The sequence below is a fragment of the Nothoprocta perdicaria genome, unplaced genomic scaffold (assembly GCF_003342845.1).
Source record: "Nothoprocta perdicaria isolate Ctin4 unplaced genomic scaffold, notPer1 scaffold_16, whole genome shotgun sequence".
In the NCBI taxonomy this organism is placed as follows: domain Eukaryota; kingdom Metazoa; phylum Chordata; class Aves; order Tinamiformes; family Tinamidae; genus Nothoprocta; species Nothoprocta perdicaria.
Genome location: NW_020454760.1, coordinates 1250506 through 1271882, shown reverse-complemented (window position 1 = coordinate 1271882; position 21377 = coordinate 1250506). Strand labels below are relative to the sequence as shown.

The following is a 21377-nucleotide window of genomic DNA, read 5'->3' as shown; positions in this document are numbered from 1 at the left end:
TTAAAAATAAAGCACAGCTGGTATTTTAAAGTCTGATGTTTTGTTCCATTTCAAATCCCAGTCTCTAATTGAAAGCCGTAGCCAGATTGAGGGAAGAAAGAATCACTTCAGATGCAACCCAAGGAGTGCTCAGGAGAATTCAGCCAACATGTCTACTATTAATGTAACCTCAGGAAGCACAGCATGCTTGCATTAACTATGCACCCCTTCTCCTCCACCTGCCGAGATTCAAACAGCCTTCTGAATCCACTGACTGCCTTTAAAATATCCCAGCAATGAAGAATTTTTGGAACCCTAACCATTCATGTCATCTCAACAACAACCAGGGGAAAGCAATGCTTCCAAGATCATTCCTTCATTACTGCTGCACCCAGTGTGTTAGAAACTGCCAACTCTCTGCCTCAGAGATCTCTTCTCACAGGCCAAGACATAAAAAATCTCAGAAAGGAGAAGCATTTTGCAGATGGAAAACTGCAACATACAGAAACTAAAATATACAAGATYCTAAAAAAACTCAACAGTAGTGTCACAGAAAAGTGAATCTAAGTATTTTAAGCAACAGGCTAGTGTCATAAACATTCTCTCCCTCTCAGATTCAAGATAAAGTAGTCTGGTGATATAACTGTAAAAACAGGCAGCAAGGCAGCTTGCTTTTGTTGTTGTTGTGAGCAGATAACCAGCACCTTCTGCAATTAAGCAGCAAACAGAAGAGTCTTTTCAGAGGGTTACCAGGGCAGAGCACAATGGGTTAATTAGGATTCCTTGATTTTTATTCTGAAATTGTCCACGGACTTGTTTTACTTTGGACAGATAACACCTGCATGATTCAATCTGTCCAGCTGCAAAATGTGTGATTATACTTACCTGTCTCACCAGGGTTTTGTGAAACGTAATTACTATTTGTTAAGTGTTCTGAGGTGCTTTGATGAAAGCAGCAAAAGTGTAATCTATTACTTTCTAAGGGTTGCAACACCATAGTCCACTTGTTCCATTTACAAAGTGACACTTTCTTCTAACCTCAGATGAGTCTCGATCACTTTCTGAAGTACTTGTAAGTCTGGATACTGTAAGGAGCTCCAAGGCAGCAGTCTACAAAAATCACTTCCTGCAAATATTTCGGAGATCTTCAAACAAAGTAAGCATTCAGTTGGAGGATACAAGGCAGAAAAATAATCCTTTATTTGAAATAGAGCACAGTGAATTCCATTTGCTGATTGAAACCAGTAAAAAAAGGAAACCAAATTGTTAATGAACTTGCAAGAACTCACGATGAAGGAAAAAAGCCCATTTTCCTGTCACTGCTCAAGTTAAATGCTTGTATTTCCCCTCCTGCCCCATCAATGAACTAGAGCTTTACCAGCACAGGACCAGAATCTATTATCTAAAACCAAATTCTAGCACTGCATTCTTCCAAAGCAGTAAAAACTTTTCAGAAAACTCTTGTGAGAGAGCAGTTAAGGCTGTCTCAGCAGAGATGTCCCTCAAGGCACTAAATCATTCTGAAGATCATTCTGTAGTCTGTGTACTAGCAAAGCTTTTCAAGTCTTTTCCGACGATAAGATAAAGACTCTGGCATGGAGGTTCCCTCAGACCACATTCAGCAAAAAGAGATGTAGACACTTGGCAGCAAGTTCTGCTCACCTTAGCTCTGCCCTAACCCTACTCTAGTTCATCTAGAAAGACTGCACAATTCTTGTGATGCCAGCTTTTTATAAAATACACATGCATACACAAAAAATATATATATAGCTATATACATACACACACACGTGCATATGCACTATATACAGTTCAACAGTGAAGTTCCATTTGTTATTAAAACAGTTACTGCCCAGGAACTTCAATTTATGGCTGGTTACAAATTTACAYGTCCTAGGAAAAATCCCGTTTGCCGTAATTTCTGCACTAAGGTAGCATGCTCTTTGTACTGGACTCATCGGAAGATAAGACACAATAACGTTAGTCTCTATCAATCTTTTTTCTCTTATTTGGGTGGAGAGATGGTGRATTGGAATTATGAATAAAAACAATCAAAGAAATCATCAACTTCTTACAGAAATTCTATGAGAATACATCCCCAGAAATCATTTACTTGGAAATAAACAAAAMTACAATTCCCATATACATACACACTATCTACATACCTCTTTAATTATGTGCACTTCTCCCCTTTCTTTGGTTCCCTCAGTAATTACCAAACTGCATTCATGCAACCTATATAGATATCCTGTAYCACTCACTCTTCTCAACTTCCCCAATTTTAACTGAAATCCTAATTTGCAACTTATTCAGCAGAACAAGAATGCTACCAGATTTTGAAGATTCACTTTCAAGTCCTTTTTATTATTTTTGTCTCTTCTCATTGATTACAAGACCATATTACATTTTTAGACCCTGACAAGGAAATGAGCTGGTGATCTCATGGGAGCCATACAGTAACATTATTTTCTTCATCAATGAAGTAGCTGACACCTGAAACACATGCACACTAAGTAATTTCAAGAGGATGTACTTTTGTTCCATGAATTTGAAATGGATGCCAGAAGAAGGAAGAAACAYAAAAGCAACTTATTGGCATGAACATTTTTTGCTTCTAAAAGTTCTATTTGAAGGTGATGACATAATTTAGCCTCACTTCCTACTAAAGTCTCAAGTGCTCATTAGCATGATTCCTAAGAGATTGAGTAGCAGGATTTCAGTTTTTGCTCCAGGCAAAACTTTGGAGAGGATAATACTGCAATAAAGAATGGAAGAAAAGAAAACAAAAAAAACAAAGCAAACTCAGTTCAGTGAGAAGAGAGAGAGGAGGAAGTCCTCTTGTATGACCTCCTTTGGATGACACAGAAATGAAATGCAAGTTAAAGAATTCCTAGTCATTCTTTCCTCTCTACAGAAYGGCAACACTTATGCCTCTGCAGGAGAAAGGAGCTGGAAGCATTTTTTTTCACAGTGCAGTTTCTCAACATCTTTTTCTATTGATTCTTCTGGATTAATCACTGATCTTCACATAGTGTAGGGGGATATGGTAGGAAGTGTAAATAATATTGGAAGTATGATTTTTTGATATATCATTCATACAATGGACAAACATCAAAAAGACACTTAATTGGTGCTTACACTAGATGAATTCCAGATTAGATTCAAATAGTGAAGGATTAAACATATCTTCAAAAGAACTCAAATAATAATACTGTTGGGAACTTGTTGATAGTCATCATTAACAAGAGCTTTAATTTAAAAATTGCAGAATGTTCACAGTATCAAACAACAAGCTATTATTTGTACCAAATAAACTGGTGAAGTACTGACAGAAAAATATATACTCTTCATACATCTATAGCACATTTAGCAGCATTAAGTACCCAAAGCCTGTGAACAAAGAAACAACAATGATCTAACAGTTACAATTACTAGCTTATAACATATAAATGCCTACAGATGCAGTAACGACATTGCAAGTGCCACCAGCTACACAGACCACATAGAAAACTCGGCCTGCGCAACTGCTCCTGCTGCACTCCTGGCTTTCCAGCACAGGCCAAACWAGAGACTCCGACCTTCAGACATAGACTCTGGACTCTCCACAGTCACCTCAGATATTACTTGCTAGAAATTCATTCATGAAATAGACACTGCTATACACACAGGAGGTATAAAGTTTGAAGGTTTCTTCAAATAAGCTTTTTATTTCAGTGTAGCTGAACACTAGCGCTTGAGAAAAGCTCACAATATCCCGGAGTAAATAGTGTAATTCAAACAGGAAGGCTACAACAATCAAGCCTCCTTACAATATAATCCACGTATTGTATTTTTATAAAGAAATAAAAAATCCAGTAATACAACTATGCAGTTACAGTCATCTATCCAGCCCATTCTAAATCAGAAGTTCTTATTACAGACAAAAGCTGTTATCTCAAAACCCTTCAACCACCACCTGTGAATTTTCTTAGGGAAAGCAAATGAACCTTCAGATTTCCAGACTGCTAATCAGAAAGGAACATCTTTCTGGGACAGGACAAATTTCCAGTCTAAGCTTTGCTAAGTAGAAGGACAGTCTCAGGAAACAAGGAGTAACTCTTCCTGGTGCAGGTGCAAGCCATTTGTGCCATCTTTACATCGATTAAGTAAACCTTTCCTTAATCTCCTCCATAATCTGCAGCATCAAAGCAGCTCTACAGACTCCTGGGGCTCTAATAAAGAGCTATAACTCACACTACAAGACACACTTGGAAAGCAGAYGAATTTCCTATGCAGGAAATGCATTTTATAACCAAGAAGTTTATTTAAATTGGCATTGTCAGATATTTGCAATGATAGAGATACTGAGATAAGCAGAAATAAAGCTGTACTGTTACTGGCACTAGTATCCCCACTGAAGTCCCCAGAGAGCAGGTACAGCCAGCTCTACCTCTACCGACACAGCTAACGCTTCTTCTGAACTTGAGGCATCGGGTTTTTGTAGTGCCTCACAGCACAGTCCTGCACCGGCCTGCACAATTTAGTATCGAAGTTAAAGTCAAAATGAGCATAGTGCAGCAGGAATTCCTGTGCAGCAGAAATTCCTACCAACACTTTTTTAATCACAATACCACTAGTAACAATACTCCATAATAAGGAATATCATATTAATTTGTAATACACACGTTAATARAAGATTTAATTTTATACGCTTTAAATGATGCTCACCTTTCCTGTCTGTATCCTAGAACTGGCCACATCAGGTCTGAAAGTAGGATAAACTTTAGAAGTCATGGGGAAAGCAGAGGTTTTCAGGAGCTGTTGGGTCTTGTTGGAATAGATGCCATTCCACAGCAGCTGCCAGAAAACCTTGATGCAATGAGGGTTTTGAAGCTATTTCTGCTTTGATRCACTGAGATTTTGAAGTTGTATCTGCCTTCATACAACGAGCTTTTTGGAAATTATATCCAGTTTCATTTGTCAGACCATGCTTTCTTCTCAATCATTGAGACTGTAATACTTTCTGTTCTCAGGTATAAGTATGTGTAAGAGAATAGACTTTAGATTAAGAAAATTGACCTCATTTTCTTATCTTAAATATACTCTGTGTATTCAGCATTCCTATTAAAATACCTGTAGCAGGTGCCACATACTTTAATGTTGAAGTATCAGTCACAAAAAGTGGTACTATGCTAGCTAACACAATATTACAAGCCATAGACACTAAACAGTTTTAACTCACAAACCTGAAAATGAAGTAGCAATAATTGCCAGTGAAGTCAGACATCAAGAAATGGTTTAAAAAAAAAAAAAAAAAAGAAAAGAAAAAAAAAAAAGCAGCACTTTTCAAAATACCCAAAGGCCTTAACTGGAGCCATCTTATACTTGGGCACACAGGTAAAAATGCAGCTTGTTAATAGAGGAATATGTAAGTAAAGAGCAAGGAGACATTCCCTGGACTACAAGRGCTTTGCTGGCAAATCATCTTGGCAATCTAGAAATATAAGGAATGCCAAGAAATACACTTCAGAAAGATAATAGWGTTTAGAAATCTATGAAACTGGTTTGCCTTAAGAGTGAATTCTTCAAGGCTGGTTGAATCAACCATTGCAGGGTTCTTTTAGGAATTTAAAGTATACATTTTTGAAGTCCTGAAGCACTAAATGAGATTWACTTTCTGAAATGAACAYACACATGTCATTAAGCTGCAAGCAAAAAAATATCACCATGACATACAAAAAAAATCACAGARTYACAGAATATTTAAGGTTGGAAGGGACCTCTAGAGATCAYCTAGTCCAACCTTCCTGCTCAAGCAGGCACACCTAGAGCATGTGGCACAGGGTGGCATCCAGGCGGGTTTTGAAGACCTCCAGAGTAGGAGACTCCACAACCTCCCTGGGCAGCCTGTTCCACTGCTCTGTCACCCTAACAGTAAAGAAGTTGCTCCTCACCTGGAGACGGAACTTCTTGTGCTCCAGACTGATGTCTTGTGCTCCAAAATGACTGATAATTACCCTCAGTTGACGGAACTGTTCAACCTCTGTGTGATTTTGCAATATGTTTTTCACCTAAGGTCTCTTTAATTCCATTAAAGCTGCAGAAAATTATTTATTTAGTTGTTTTGGAAACTTCACAGTCAGGGCAGCGTTTACCATATCATAAAACAGCTTTTRCAGTGAATGTAACACGACTGTGACCCTGATTGCTGCCTTACTTATTTTTGTAACCTTTTGCAGTTAGCATATTTTCAATTTATATTTTGTTTTACTATCAATGGGGGCTTAATGGTTCTACATTTGTCTTCAGRGTAAGTGTAGGTAATGATCATGTAGGTAATGGTCAGCAAGCATTTCAGATGGCTGAATTTAGGCTTAAATTCCCTTTCAAAACTGCAATCTTTCCTTTCATTCTAAACAAACATCAAAGCATCCCCTCCCTCAACAAGGGACACAGTTTTTCAAACTGCAAATTAAGAAAAACAGACCATGGTTGGTTTGGAACCTTCCCAACCTGTGGTGGGTTTTTTTTTGATGTTTTTTGGTTTTGTATTTTTTTTTCCCTGCACAGTTTTTGATATTTGCCATAGCCCTTACACAACAATGCCCATTTATCACCATAAACATCTCTAGTACCAGCAAGATGGTGCTAGGGAGAACCCAGAGCATCTCCTGCTCCCCTCACTGCTGTCCACAGACAGAAAGCAACTTTGCAAGGAAGATGAGACATGTCCTTGCATCCCAGGGCCGGGCTGCGCCCATTCGCGTGCAGCTGTCAGCGTGACCCTCGAGAGGCTCCGAAGGGGACACTTGCTGGACTCCCAGCTCTCAGATACTGTCATTAAAATCAGTCTAACTTTAGTCTCTCTTTCTGACGTGATTTATATGGCAATGTGTTAACAGTTCAGATCTCCAGACACCCTGAAGTCCAATAGATTTTCATTCCAATGAATATCATAAAGCTGTCCTCATAAAAAGTGAATCATGCACACCATGGCTTCTGGCAATTGTTTAAAGAATGCTTTAGATATTGGTCATATGTCATTAAAGTTGCTTGGAACATCTCAGAAAATATGTTTTTTTCCTGAGATGGGAAATTTTGAAAGCATTCTGAAAACTTTTTTTTTTTTCCTAGCACTTTGCTAATCTATTAATGCACTAGGCACACTTGTTGTAGGCAAATTATAAATAATATTCTGAAATCCTCAGGCTCTGCTATTTGTTACATCTTTTGTTTCTCATTTTTCTTTCTCTAACATATGGCTTCATAGTACGAACCATCTTTACTGCTAGGGAAAGAGAAGAAGGAAGTGCTATTGCTAATAGCCTCCCTATACTTAAAAAACACAACCAACATACTATCAAAGAGAAACATATGTAATGAAATGTTTTTCCAAATTATCTGAGTTTTCTTCTCCCAACTCTCCACTTCTATGTTCAYGACCCACTGTGCAGTTTCACATTCAGGGTGATTTGCCAAAACTTGGCCATCTAGACTTGGACTTCCAGCATTTTCAATGCATAATGCATTTCTYATGAGGGAGGATTTGGGTCAGAAGTTCAAAATCATCATTTATTTTGAGAAAATCCAGACCAAGTGTAGCCCTGAGCGCTACATATTGCATCTTTCTTTTCAAGGGGTAAATCCTCTCTCACACTAAATCAGTTACAGGAAACGCTGACAGATGCATGACACGTTGCACACAACCTCCCTGTCAAATATAAATATGTATGACAACTACTGCTTGCTCCTTTTCTTTTTTGGATGGAAATCTGACCTTTTCTTCCCTCCACATATAACAGTTCTCTCTGCAGCGCACTGGGATACAGGCAGGACACGTGTGAATCTTGCGTTCAGCTTTCGACACACTTGGGAGCACTAGTTGTTCAGAAGTGCATGTGCACGTGTGGGAAAAGGCCTCGCTCTGTAACCCAGAGTGCTCGTCTATCTGCTGCTGCCTCATGGCCACATATCGGATTTAAACTAAGCGTGAGACACCTTAGGTAGCCAAAGCAGACCAAGAGGTGCTTCTTTTAAGGTAATTTGAATCACTATGCTAGGATCTGCAGTTAAAAGAAATAAATTCAGGCCTCAGAATGGTTTTTATCGGCGCTCCTTACACTTGAAAACTGATTCAGGTTTCCTGAGCTTTGCCCAGTAACCAGGCTGCTGGCAGAGTAGGTCACGTCACCTTGTCCCTACACCTTACTCCATCTTTTTCTGTTACTTTTCCACATGAACATGGCCATGGTCTTTGAGCCAAAGGCCCCACACTCAGATCCCACAGCACAGTCTAATTTGCAAGTTCACCTCCCTATTTGTGCAGCACATGAATTTAATTAAACCAGGCCATTAAGAGACATTTATCAATGCAGTACGCACGAGCAAACCAAACACACAGGAGTCCTCACGCCCTTCCTACCTACACTCCTCAAAAGCCAATAYACTACGCACAAAAGTAAATCTGTGTCTTTGCAACTTTTTCCTACTCCGATTTAAATTCTAAGCACAACATTCTGTCTTGCAAGCCCCTTTGCTAAATTTCTTTTACTTCTGCTTGTCAGGTGCTTTTCCCCAACATTTTCTTTGGAGTAAGTCATTGCTTGAGCCATCATCTTCAGACTGATTACATTGGCAGATAATTAGAGAAGCTCTGAGTAATCTACATTCTGATAGATGACATCCAAGGTGACATCACACTTCTATCACTTCATTAAGTCTCCTCATGTGTAAAACTATTTGAATTAAAAACTACATTTAACAAGTGAAGACAGTCAAGTGCTGCAATTTGCTTTTCACTCAGTCCTGCATTGCTGTGGACTGCCTTCTGTGTGCATGGTCTTTCCCTGAATAGTGGATACCTCCGTGCAGTCGAGTAACTGCATTTCTCTTTAGGGAACACTCCTTATGCCACTCATGAGCACAGGTGCTTYTGATGCAGAAGGAAATACTTATATTCACATATAAACACACTGCTATTATAACTTCCACTGGTGATAAATATCATACAGACCAATGTGTTTAYAGATTTAGATACAAAGAATATTAACCATGTCCACGAGCTTTCTCAGTAAAACGAACTCCAGCATATCTACAGAAGGCAAATAAAAAGCTCATCACCACTATCCAGAGTTAAGTGAGGAAACTAGCTGCCTGTTTATGTAAAGTATCCCAYAATTGCTATATGTTTTTATTTCCTGCTGAGTTCAGAACAGTTCAAGATGCACCTGAAGCTATCCAATCTGCTGTGCGTTACTGCATTTGGCCAGCAMGGGTATTTTGGGCTTCACTTCTAGCTGAGCAGACAGTGCAGGACGAGGCAGCCACCACCTGCAGATAGCGCTGGAGTGGCCCCCCACCAAGGTCTGTCACCAGCCAGGCAGGCTGGAGCTCAGCAGCGCAGCCTGCACAGAGACGCTTGGGTGCCAGGGAGCGCTACCGATTCTGCAGTGCACATTTGATTTCAACCATCTCTGAAAATTGTGGTCATTCCAGTGTGTAACATATTTACATGAAGAAAAAAAAAGTTTTATTATCTCCTAATTCCAACTCCATCAATAAATCTCAAAGCACCGAGAATATTAGTAGCATGTGGGTTAGTTTAATGCAAAAGCTTCTGTCAAGCTCATAATCAAAACACAGGCTCATTTCTGTGAGGAATACTGTGCAAGGGGGGAGTTCAGATAGCACGGTTCTCCGCAGAATCACAACTATTAACTGTAATATTATTCCTCTAATAGAAAGAAAATTACTTTATGTTACTTCTTTTCTATAAAAACATTTTTACTAAGACACATGTAATTCAAACAGCTTTTCTGAAAATATGTGCTAAACAGATGTAAGTTGTTACAAGTATGTCTAATATTCATAGTCGTAAACCACACACACAGGCTCAGGAAATACAAATCTGAAGCCACTTGACTTCTTTGATATGAATTACCAAAGTCAGTGCTCRCTTCCTCCCTAACAACTTACAGAATTTAATAGAAAAATAGTATGTTTTCAGTTTTATTCTAACTTCCCAGTGAACAGGGAATCATTAAGTGCAACAGCTTCAGCTGAGGAGGAGCTTCCCGTCTCACACGTGCACTCTGCAAACTCCACTCCTGTCAAACTGATGGCCCATAGCCCAGTACCTCACTGCACTACAAATTATCAATCAAATTTTAAAAAGAGTGATGATGATCGTTCATAATATTATTACATCAGTGGGACATTAAGAATCTCATACTGGCAATATAATTCAACATTAATGCTTTTTCTGATGCACAATTTACTTCAGTTTGTACAAGAGTAGAGGGATGTCCGAGGCCACTGCAAGTCACTTGGTGCAGTGTCTAGCTATAATGTGATGCTCCAGTTCAATGGCTAGCCATCCAAAAACAAGTACTTGCTGCAGCTATGCTGAGGGAAGGCAGAATGCCACCTTAGCATGCACATCAGAAGGCACAGACTGCAAGGGATTCACCCTCTTCTATAATAAGATAAATAAGATAAACAGTAGCACTTTCTGCAATTATCTTGAAGGTATTTTAATGACTGCTAGTCAAATTCCAACCTTCAGATGGGGTTCTCCAAATGCTGCACTTACTGGTAACATATTCCTACCGGTACCTGCACTGCTCCTATGCAGAGAACTCCCACTGCCCTCCATGAATTGAAACCAAAAGCAGCCAAGGTAAAAAAACAAATGAAGTTATTGATCAAGTTTCAACCAAAGCAAAATATATCGTGCTATAAACTCATTTCCTTTGATCAAAATGGAACACCATTATTCAACACTATTGCTATGAAGAGGGGAGGGACTGTGATATTTTATGACTTAATAATAAAATGGCTTTATTTTATACAGGAGATAACTAATATGACTGGTAAGTCTACAGTAAACCCTAAGGAAAACCTGTGAAAAGTCTGTAATATTGTTGGCTATTTTTAATGTCAAGGCAAGCTCTATTCAGATCATGGAGACAGGAAACTGCTTGCCTATTTCTAAGGAAAGTAATTATAAAGCTTGGGGAGCCCTCTGGGAAATGTAGGAGTGTTTTTGTAAATGCACAACTCGAACTAATTGAGCCATCTCATCATGCATCAATCAGTCTCTTTCTTATTAGTATAGCAAGCTGCTTTTTTTACTTCCAGACTTGCAACTTTAAAATGAATGAAATTATTGGCAAAAACAGGGTTAAACTTTATGTCTGAAAATCATATACYACATTTTAAACTCTGAGAAAATATTCCATTTCAACATACTAACAGTGGTTACACTTCAAATCAATGCTTGATACAGAGTAAGCAGTCTGAGGACAGACTCCCCAAATTTTTGAGTTTTAGAAATATTTCTATGGACAAGATCCCCTTGGTTTGACTCCTTATTCTGCTGTTTCTACTAACCGTTTGATAGCAGGTACATGCCCAAGCAGCATAGGAAGAGGTCATCTCTTTTCAAAACTGATACTTGAGTCCAATGAACTATATCATGCTGCATTACAAGGACAGTGGTGCTACTCATTTCATAATTCTTTAAAAACCTAACATTGCTGCAGCCATATTAAACCAAAACATTCATGAAAATCCAGTTGTTTCAATGAAAAATTTTCAGCCAGATTCTTAACTGAGACATCCCTGGGTATATTTCATATGCCATTAGCACTGACTTCTCAGCATAGCCAGATAACCTGGTAGTATCTGCAGGTACACCATGCAAGAATTCCTAATTTGCTTTACGAATCTCACAGAAAATTATTATCCASACTGAGTTCAGCAGAAGTGTAACATTGTCAGCTAGTTTAAAAAACGTGCTATCCTGAAGAAAAAGAGAAGCTCCAAATCAATTCCATGGTCATGTTAGCGGTGTCCTWACTAAAACAAATTCCTTGAATCTGCTTGTCATTAGAAACAGAACTGCCTGGAAAATTTTATACTTCAAATTTTAGGATGTTAAGAGGTAGCTCATAAGAGGAAAAGAGGAGCAAACCCGATAGTCATCAGAAAACAATGGTGCTCAAACAAAACACTATGAAAGATCTAAGCTACAAACGCAGACACTGGATTTTCTATATTGCTCTGCAGAAGCTGCAAGAATATATTTAGCTCTGAGTTTTTAAATAAAATCAGAATAAAAATCTAATCAACAATTTTATCTAAAATTAAACATTTAATCCTGTGCTAATACATTCTGATGGGAGTATTTCCACTAAATTTTAAAAATCAGATGTTCAAAAGCACAAGATAAAATTTATAAAATTGTACTTTTATTTAAACAAGGATATCCCTCACCCACCCTCCAGCCACCCTATATTTAAATAAAAGWATTTCTGGGAAAAAAAATACTCTTTTTTCCCCACAGATTTTCCTGCTGGATGCACAAACAGAAAAAGAAATACAAGAACGTAATTTTGTCTCTCTCCAACTACTGCTCTTGTCCTGCAAGGCTGGTGCTGCTGTTCCATTTTCTCAACAACCTACCAAAATTCAATTTATTTTTTCAATCTGTCTCTGACCAAGACTCCTTGCATCAGCTATGCAGGTCACGTAGAGCAGCATGAGAAGRGTAAAGTGAAAGAAATTACCTGTGCATTTACGATCTGTGTCTTCCTTTTTTGATCCACTGATCGTTAACTTGCAGTTGAAGTTCTCCTCCCAGTACTCTGCAAACCACACGTTCCTTCTGTTGTTCTCGAGGGTACGTGAGGTAAAATAGGCATCAAATCCTAGAAAAGGGGACAAGTAAAAAGCTGAGGCCTAGCTCATACTTTACAGGAGCTCCCAAAACATGAACAACAAATATGCTGCTTGCATTCTCTGCAATACACAACACATCGGTACGCATCTATCCACAAGGGATGACTACAGAAAGGAAGGAAATTAGCTGTACTTCTTATCTTATCAACTGCACCTTACAAGTAAATCACTCTGCTACTAACTGTGAGCTTTTATAGTAAAATAAAGTAAAATAAGTAAAATATCTGTAAAATAAGTAAAATATCTGTAAAACAGAGATAAATATTAAAAAGTATTATAAGCAGTAAGTGTGGATTAGATATATACTCATAAAGAACACAGATAAATTACATTGTGTGGATGGTTTTAGACTGAGCTTGATGCCATGGTAATTTTATAATTAACCTCTCCAGTCCCCTGCCAAGAGTGCAGTCTCATCTCGCCATGTGGGTCACACACCACCTCTTTCTTGTATTTTATGCTTTCCTCTTTATTTGATTTCATGCAGGTATAGATATACTCAGAGAGCAAAACTTCTAAGAGGCAATTGTAAGTCACTGCTATTCATCCGATTCTTGGATTAGACATTCTAAAGGGGGAAGGTCCCCTGCTTAGATTTGTGAGATCTGTTTTGTTATATATGTTGTTCAGTGCAGCCACACATTGTTTTCAGTACTGTAAGGCAACATACAACACAACTCCAATATTCAAAGCACGGAAAAGAAACAATCCAACGACAGTGAAATTTCATGAGGACACCTGAAGCTCCTGTTTTGAGGCTTATTTTGTTTTGAGTACATAAACTTCTGTTCTCTGAAGGAAACTGCATGACATCTATGAGTATGTAAAGTCCTAGGATCTTACTCATATTCATTCTCTTTAGCACCTCACTAACTAGATAGAAGCAGTTTCTTTGGTTTTGTGACTTTTTTTCCAGAAATATACAACTGTACTTAAATTTATATTAACATTAAGAAAAAGCTTACTCAAAGCCTCACTAATGGGCAGTGGAGAGGGAGGGTTAGAAGGGGACTACAAGAAGAATTCATACTGTACTCTAAAATCATACAGTTCCTTACCTTCTGGAATATAACCACACCTGCCACAGTGCAGGGATTTTCACTATCAAGTTTTCAATTTTTTTTATGTGCAAACAAGTCAAATCAGCCCCTATGATTTGAGACAATACCCCTTCAGAAGTCATGCCTTATTTTAAATGATTTTCTTTGCACAGTACAACAGCAAGCTCTGAAACAAATATTTATTTTCCCAATAAAGATGCTAAAGGAACACCTCTTCACCAAYTACACTGGGAAATGCTGCTTCAATTCATTGCATTTAACTATTCTATCACCTATCGTCTTTCAGACTTGAGGTAACTCTCTTACAGCCTGAAAAAAAATCAGAAAAAAAAAAAATCAATGGATCTATAACCCAAGCAGCAGCATGATGTCAGCAATTTCACCTTTATTCGTGCAAGGGAGCAGCCTCTCCTGAGAGTGTGGCACAAAGGCAGGCACGGGTGAATGCCAGGGAAGGTCAGCGGCGCAGCGCCCAGCCGGGGGTCACCGCGCCYGGCACACGCCGGGGTCTTCCCGCAGCTTGAGAGGGCAAGAACCAGCAGAGATCACTGCACTCTCAGACAAGCCATGCATTGCAGGATTAGAAACCTCCTGCCAAGCTAAATGGTGCAGCACGCCTCAGGCTTACAGTTGCCTGGCAAACAAATGAAACCTCACTTCCATCTATATTTTTCTTTTTATTGCTCTCCCAGTATATTTTTTGGTTTTGCTGGTCTGTTTGGCAAAGAAATGATTTCCRTGGTAATAAATACATCAGTGCATGTGCACACAGCCTTTTTTTTTCTCGTTTATATAGCCAACAGAAGCTATATTCTGTAATCTGTTCAGAAAGAAGTTAAACAAAATGAGAATAAAAGAATTCCACAGATCAATACACTACAACCTAACTTCAAATTTGAGCCTAAAGACAAATGGAATTAAAATTTACTCTRTTCCACTGTACTTGCTTTCTGAAGCCCCGTGGCAGTGACTGGGACTTCAAGCAGGGAGGTGAACACAGGGCGATGCTGCAGCATGGCCCTCGCCTGGGAAAAGCAGCACCCACTGCCCCTTTGCCCCACGTGCCCCATTACAGCACCCTTGGAAAATACTATTAAAGAAAAACTCAAACTCAAATCCACAGAAGCAATTGCTGCCTATGTCAGTGTGACAGTATTGTTGCCTTGCAACCAACTAGGCTGGTGGATATAACCAAACACTTGGAATCATATGATTTCAGGATTTAAATTCCTATTAAAGAGGAGAATGTAAAGTAATTACATACTTCAGTATTATTGTATTTTGAACACTAATCATAAGGTTAGGCTGGTACTGAGCAGATTTGTGCCATGTAATTACTGTAAGATAATGTACAAGGATTTATATCATATAAGCTTTAACAGCCATGACTATAATAGGTGTTCATCTTTGCCAATAATAACAATTGACAGCTTCTTCTTCAATTTAAATGTGATGAAAACTTTTCATCTGAACACAAAGTAGCAATTTTTTCTTCAGCTTGTTGCATATGAATGGCTTCAAATGCAATCATGCAACTCTGAGCCTTTTTCCTACCCAAAGATCATACTCCCAGTGCAGAATAAAATCTATTCTTGTAAATTGGCTTCATACATTCTTCACATCTCATGAGCTGCTGACGAGCACAGGCTCATTCTTACCTCTTTTCTTCATAAAACCGTGCCAGGCACTGAGCCCAAGGAGCTGCCCCACAGCTCTCCCTTCTCCGACACCTCCACGCCGTTCCTCACGGCGCAGCGCATGCCCCAGACAGCCACGTGCTGTGCCACTGCCCACTGCTCTTGCTAACTAGATTAAGGGGGCCGAGCTTCTTCAYGAGGAACTGCCAGTGACAGTTCTCACACAGAGCAGAGATACTGTAATTACWGCTTTATAAACTCAGTATTTTGTTGGTAACTCCATCTCTTCCTCCCCTTCTCCTCACAGTAGCACTGGAGCATACCTAGAGTCTTCCAAGGGCTCTTTTGGCTTTGTACAATTCACTGCAGCATTGTGGCCTGTGGTCAGGGGACTGACTCTTCCTACAGCCATGAATTTGCCCTGCAGACGAGCCCGCATCTCGGTGGTGATGCCTGAAAGCAGAGCACACCCTGCCAGGACCAGCCTGAGACAGGGGCTCACGGAACACATTGCAAAATGAGAGTTTTCCTTGTCTTACAAAGTCTCTGCAAAGTGGTTTGTCTGCAAACTGAAGCTTCTGCACCATTTTTTTTCACTTATGTATTACAAGCAACAAAAATATATAGTTATATACTATAAAATAAATGCATTATTTTCCCAGATTTCTCAAACAGTAAAGGAACTTCCATAATCTCTCAACAATTAATGCTGAATCCAGTATCAGGTAATTTTTTAACAACAATTTTTCCAACCAACCTCTAATTTCCTATCTCTTAGAAAAAGTCAATGTTTGCAATTGCATCAAAAATGCAAAAATACAAAGGATGTTTCTGCTGCAGGGGGAGAAAGTTTTCTGTCTTAAATCTCTATAGCCGGCACCATTTCCATACTTCTACCATACTACGAAGCTGTCCTACAAACACAGACAATTCTATCAAAACCAACCATATTGTAGCAGGACATCTTAATTACCTATCTCTTTTTGAATTAATGTGATTAAAAATCATATTAAAATTGACATATAGGCAAAAACATTCTCTGCATTAACGACAGACTTAAGCCTATGCTTAAGATCGATTTCTTTTTTTTTTTCTTTTTTTTTTTAAAATGAAGTCAATGAGACAACTTGCAGGCACAATATTAAATGTAAGAGTAACAATTTTGGCTTCAGGGACTCAAGGAATTAGATGACCCAAGTACAGAAGCAGCATACTTGTATGTAAAAGAAAGAATAATCACTTTTTACTCTTATCCATGGCAAAGTATTACTCTTGTATAGCACATTTTAGCAATATTTGAGTGTCTCTCGTATGTCATACCTCGGAAATTACTTTTTTTCTCCAGAAAATGCCACAAAGAGTAATAGTTATTTTACAATATTTTAATAATGAAAGTAAATCTGTTTTTACTTTACAGATCAGTGATTTGATTAATTCATTATATCTACACATAGAGAGATGATAGAACCTAATGGGTTCATTTATTTTCTACCCAGGGGGATTAATATGTAAATTACCTACACAGCGAAAAAAAAAAAAAAAAAAAGACTTAAAGAAAAGGGAGCAGGGGGAGAGAAAGAGAAGATAAAACACATGTTCAAAAGCATTAGGGATGATTGGAGATCCCTGGGCGAGGGGAAGGACTCTCACTCGCCTCTACTTGTACAAAGCCCAAATACCTTTGCTCATTCCTATGTTTCAGCTGCAGTTTGCTCTGTACGTGATATACGGATATATCTAGACATTTCATTCTGTGATAACTGTTACTATTAGTCATCCAACTTTACGCTGAACACCAGTCAATAATCAACGATTTCCTAACAGGATGTGCAACGTTGCCCTAGGAAACATCCATAGTGGTCCAACCATGCCATCAGTTTTCAAAACTATTTCTTAGATCTCTGAGAAAGCAGCATATGCTATTAACTAAGAAATAAAGAAAACTGCCACAGTCCTGACAAAATTTGAAATACCTAAAACAGCAGTTTGATTCTTACAGTGGGAAATGAGGCTGACTTTTGACCAAAAAACAAGCAAATAAACAAACCACCATCACAACAACTGATTTCTCTGTAATATTAAATCTCGTGCCTCTCTTTCCAATGTGATATTACTTGTCGATCATTTTTTGACCAAGAGAATAATTCATTTTCACTGGCAGAGAGGGCCAAGGGAACTACCTGTGCTTCCGAGCTCCACGGCCAGCGATGCAGATTTCCGTGGGGAGCTGCACTGTGGAGACAGAGGCAGCCTCGCAGCCATGGTGCTTCCCATGGGATTGGGCCAGGCAGCGATGCAAGGTGCTCCCTGCACATCCCTGCCTGGCTCTGCCCTCCTCAGGGGCCTTCCTGCTGCCCACRGGCACCTGGGGACACAATGACATGGGCAGAAAACTAAACAGCTCCTTAGGAAAAGATAAAAATGCCTCAGCCAGCATTCAGTGCTAAACCAACAGCAGCCAAATTGCAAATTGCAAAAATAGCAGAAAGCAATCTCTGCAGCTCCATGTTTAAAAACGTGGCCTGGTTCATGAATATCACTATGCTAAGATTTTATTGGCATGAATGAACTAGGTTTTTTTCTGTATCACTTCTTGTTTATTATACACACTACAAAATGTTTATTTCATGTGTCAGCAGTAACTTACAGGACTGGTGGAATAAAGGCAGTTGTTATTTAATAAGGAAAACAGTCAAGTCTAATTCAAAACAAAGTTGTTGACCTAATCAGTATTTTTCTTTTGTGACTGAAATGTTTTCATTCACACGTAATGTGGTTTGTAAGCAAGCATAACATATTGACCCAATTTTACATGAGCAGTATCTTTATGTTCTCTATTTTGTCCAAAGTATGTCAAGAGTCATGATGGATAGTTAAACAGAGTAAGTTGAAAGCTACTCTCAAACAGTCTTCTGATTTCTTCAGCACTTGGGCCAAAACAGCTTAATTTAGTGACATTAAATCTAGGATAAAAGATGTGGACTGGTAAGGTCAATTCTAGAGGCACCCAGTATTTTCTCCAATTTTATGATGCTGCCTATGTCATACACTACATAGTTTTATGAAAGTACTAAGGTAGTTTCCAGACCTCCTTACCAGAAAAAAGCCATACCATTGAGTGTTTCTTTTGTATTTTCTTTTATAGTATGCCATAAATATGCTTTACATTTATTTTCCTTTTTTATTATTTGCTACAAGGTAGATTTAAAAAAGATTATTTTTGTTCATGTTGCATGTTTCACGTGTTTTTTSATATAGAGTACATAAAGTATGTAGAAAGAAATTATGCTTGACATGCTTAGGGCAAATCTGAGATTTAAGCTATAAAGCTTTACTGTAAAAGTCAATGGCTAAGTATCATTATCATGAGTTTTTCTAAAAATATACAGCTGCTATGACAGTGAGGCCATGACCTAGGTATTGTCTAGACAGCACTGTAACAGAAAGGTTAATATACAAGTATATTATTATTCATTATTCCACATTTTATGGCCCTCAGGCACTTCTTACTTCCACAGAGCTCCCATTTATTTCAATGTAATGGCTTAACAGAGAAACCTAAATTTATTTCTACTGTTTGTTATTTTAATGCCTTACCAAGACCATGGCCCCAACCAGGAGTCAGATGTCTGCTCTAACAGGCACTGGGGACACACGGACACACACTGACACAATAAGGAACAAGCTCTGGGCATCTAGTGCCCAAGGTTTTTCTTGCTGATACGGTTCTTTGATGCCTCCAGGTAGGTAGGTCCTCTTATCAAAGCAAGAGGAAGTGTTTTAATCCACAGGGGCCTATTTCTTTATAATTAGGAAAGAAAACTTAATCCCAGCACCGAACATCAAGAATTGTTAAGGGAGAGTTGTCCTCCTCTTCCCCTAACAACTAGAGACTTTATAATGCCTAAAATCYTTGCATTTTAAACCACAGAGGGACATTTTGAGCTGAAACTAATGCAAGTCACCTGTACTGTTTAATGCATTCTGTGCTCTCTCCTGAGCGAATWCCTTCTTTCTCATTCCAGGGACTCCTGCTGCTGGAATGAATAACTTCTCTATGAAGCACAGTAAGCRCTGTCTCAGCCAAGGGTAAATGCTGCTCTTATAAAACACTCTTGCTAATGTCTGCATCTGTTGAGAAAGACTGACCAGAATCAGACCAAACAGAACAGCTTTAAAAATACATGGAGAAGCAAAACATCTCTCTCCTAGTAATTCATGTCTTTCTGCATGCATACTTTAACAAAAGTATAAMGAAATCGCTCTGGATCTTATGATACAATGATCAGTGTAACACTAAAACATGATTAACAGGTTAAGAAAATAGTCACCACATGTAAATAAAAAAATAAATAAATAAATAATAAAAAAAAAAAAAAAGAGGAAATGAAAGAACCCATTATCATGGGGCTGCAGTCACTCATTCCAGCATTGCATCAGGAAAGAGTGGAGTTTAGCAGCATGGCCTTTTGAAGAGCTGTGAAACCATCCAAAAGCTTAAACTAAACTGTAACACTGTACACGTGCTCTAACTTGATAGAAGTAGCAAGAACAGGAGTGACAGTGATGCCACACAAAAGCTAGTTTTCCATCATTCTGTGACACATGACTTAAATTCTAACTTTGAAAGCCATAAATAACTACGATCAAGGTAAATATCTAGCCCTACCAGCTGTGCCCTTCTGATCTGCATACTTCAAATCAATGTACAAAAATGCTCAGCTGCACGGATGCTCATTCTCAGGAAACAAAATACAAAAAGAAATCATCCTCTTCCTGTGCGCACTGGAAGTGGAAGAATAATGTAAGAWTCGAACCTCTACTCTGTAATAAGATAGGGCGAGAAGAGCTGAGTTTTTTCCCTCACCACTCTCATGCGTCAGTCATTCCCCAAAATGCAGAATTTACTGGTTTTCAGATATATTTATAATGTATTAAATTCCTTCAGTAGGGAGTTCATATTCTCTTGCTGATTTACTTTTATGAGTGTGTGTATCTAAAGTGTTACCATGTCAACAGGAAAATCTGTGTAGACACATTCACATGCTCTTTAAGTATGTACACAGGCCCACACTTACACACACACACACACACACACACACACAGATACTTCTACACGCATGCACTGCAGCAGACACTGATAGGTGCTGCTGCGGACTTGGTAATGTTGGCTAATGAGACTAACAATGTTCTTTAAAAATCCTACTTAACATAAGGCTACTTCTTTCTGCAGACAATCATGCCCAGAAGCTGAGCATCAGTGAGAGAAGAGCTTCTAGGAAACGCAACAGTGCAGCCTTTACTAGAGYTGGGCATACGGAGGAACCTACAGAAAGGCTTTCAAACATAATGGAGGTTCAGAGGACCCCCACAGTAAGAAGTGTCTTAGTAGAAATGAATAAAACACTCTTAAGTAAACTTTTAAACGACTCTCAAGTTGCAAGATAATTTGTATTCCCCTCTCTTCATAGCAACACATTAACTAAATACATTATTTCCATAAYGAGCAGATGAACATCTGTGTGGCTTCCCAAAATTTCAAGTGGTAATACTTGAGACAAGTATTCTCTCCTTGGGGATTGACACATCAGCATTTTAAATAATTGCCAAAGCTAGAAACATAATTTAAATTCTAAGGAGACATTAAAGCATGACTTCAGGTGTGATTTAGATTTGCAGATTTTACATAAAGCACACCAATTTAAATCCACAAATTAAAGTTGCTGTAATATGGTATTAAAATTTGTATTTGTGTCCTGTGTAAGCAAACTGCTGGTAACCTACTAGACATATAAAAATTTACAGAGTATGAGATAAAATATAAATATCTGAAATAAAATAAGCTTCAGCAAAATAACACTAAGAATTTTCTTGCAAACACTCCAGTTTACATCTACCATTTACATAGCATACCAGTCAACAGGCTTTGTAAGTTGTATACTGTTTCATTATATATAAAACCCATACCAACAGTTAGGCA

The 21377-nt window shown here is 38.5% G+C and overlaps 1 protein-coding gene across 3 annotated transcripts in view; it reads right to left on the bottom strand.

Annotated features, from left to right (window-relative positions):
- Nucleotides 1-21377, bottom strand: part of GRM7 (glutamate metabotropic receptor 7) — a 252643-nt gene that overhangs the window by 83258 nt on the left and 148008 nt on the right. For all 3 annotated transcript variants that reach the window (XM_026035376.1, XM_026035375.1, XM_026035377.1), the window contains exon 5: nt 12528-12668. In XM_026035376.1, the coding sequence (XP_025891161.1) occupies nt 12528-12668 (141 nt within the window). The remainder of the gene's footprint in view (nt 1-12527; nt 12669-21377) is intronic.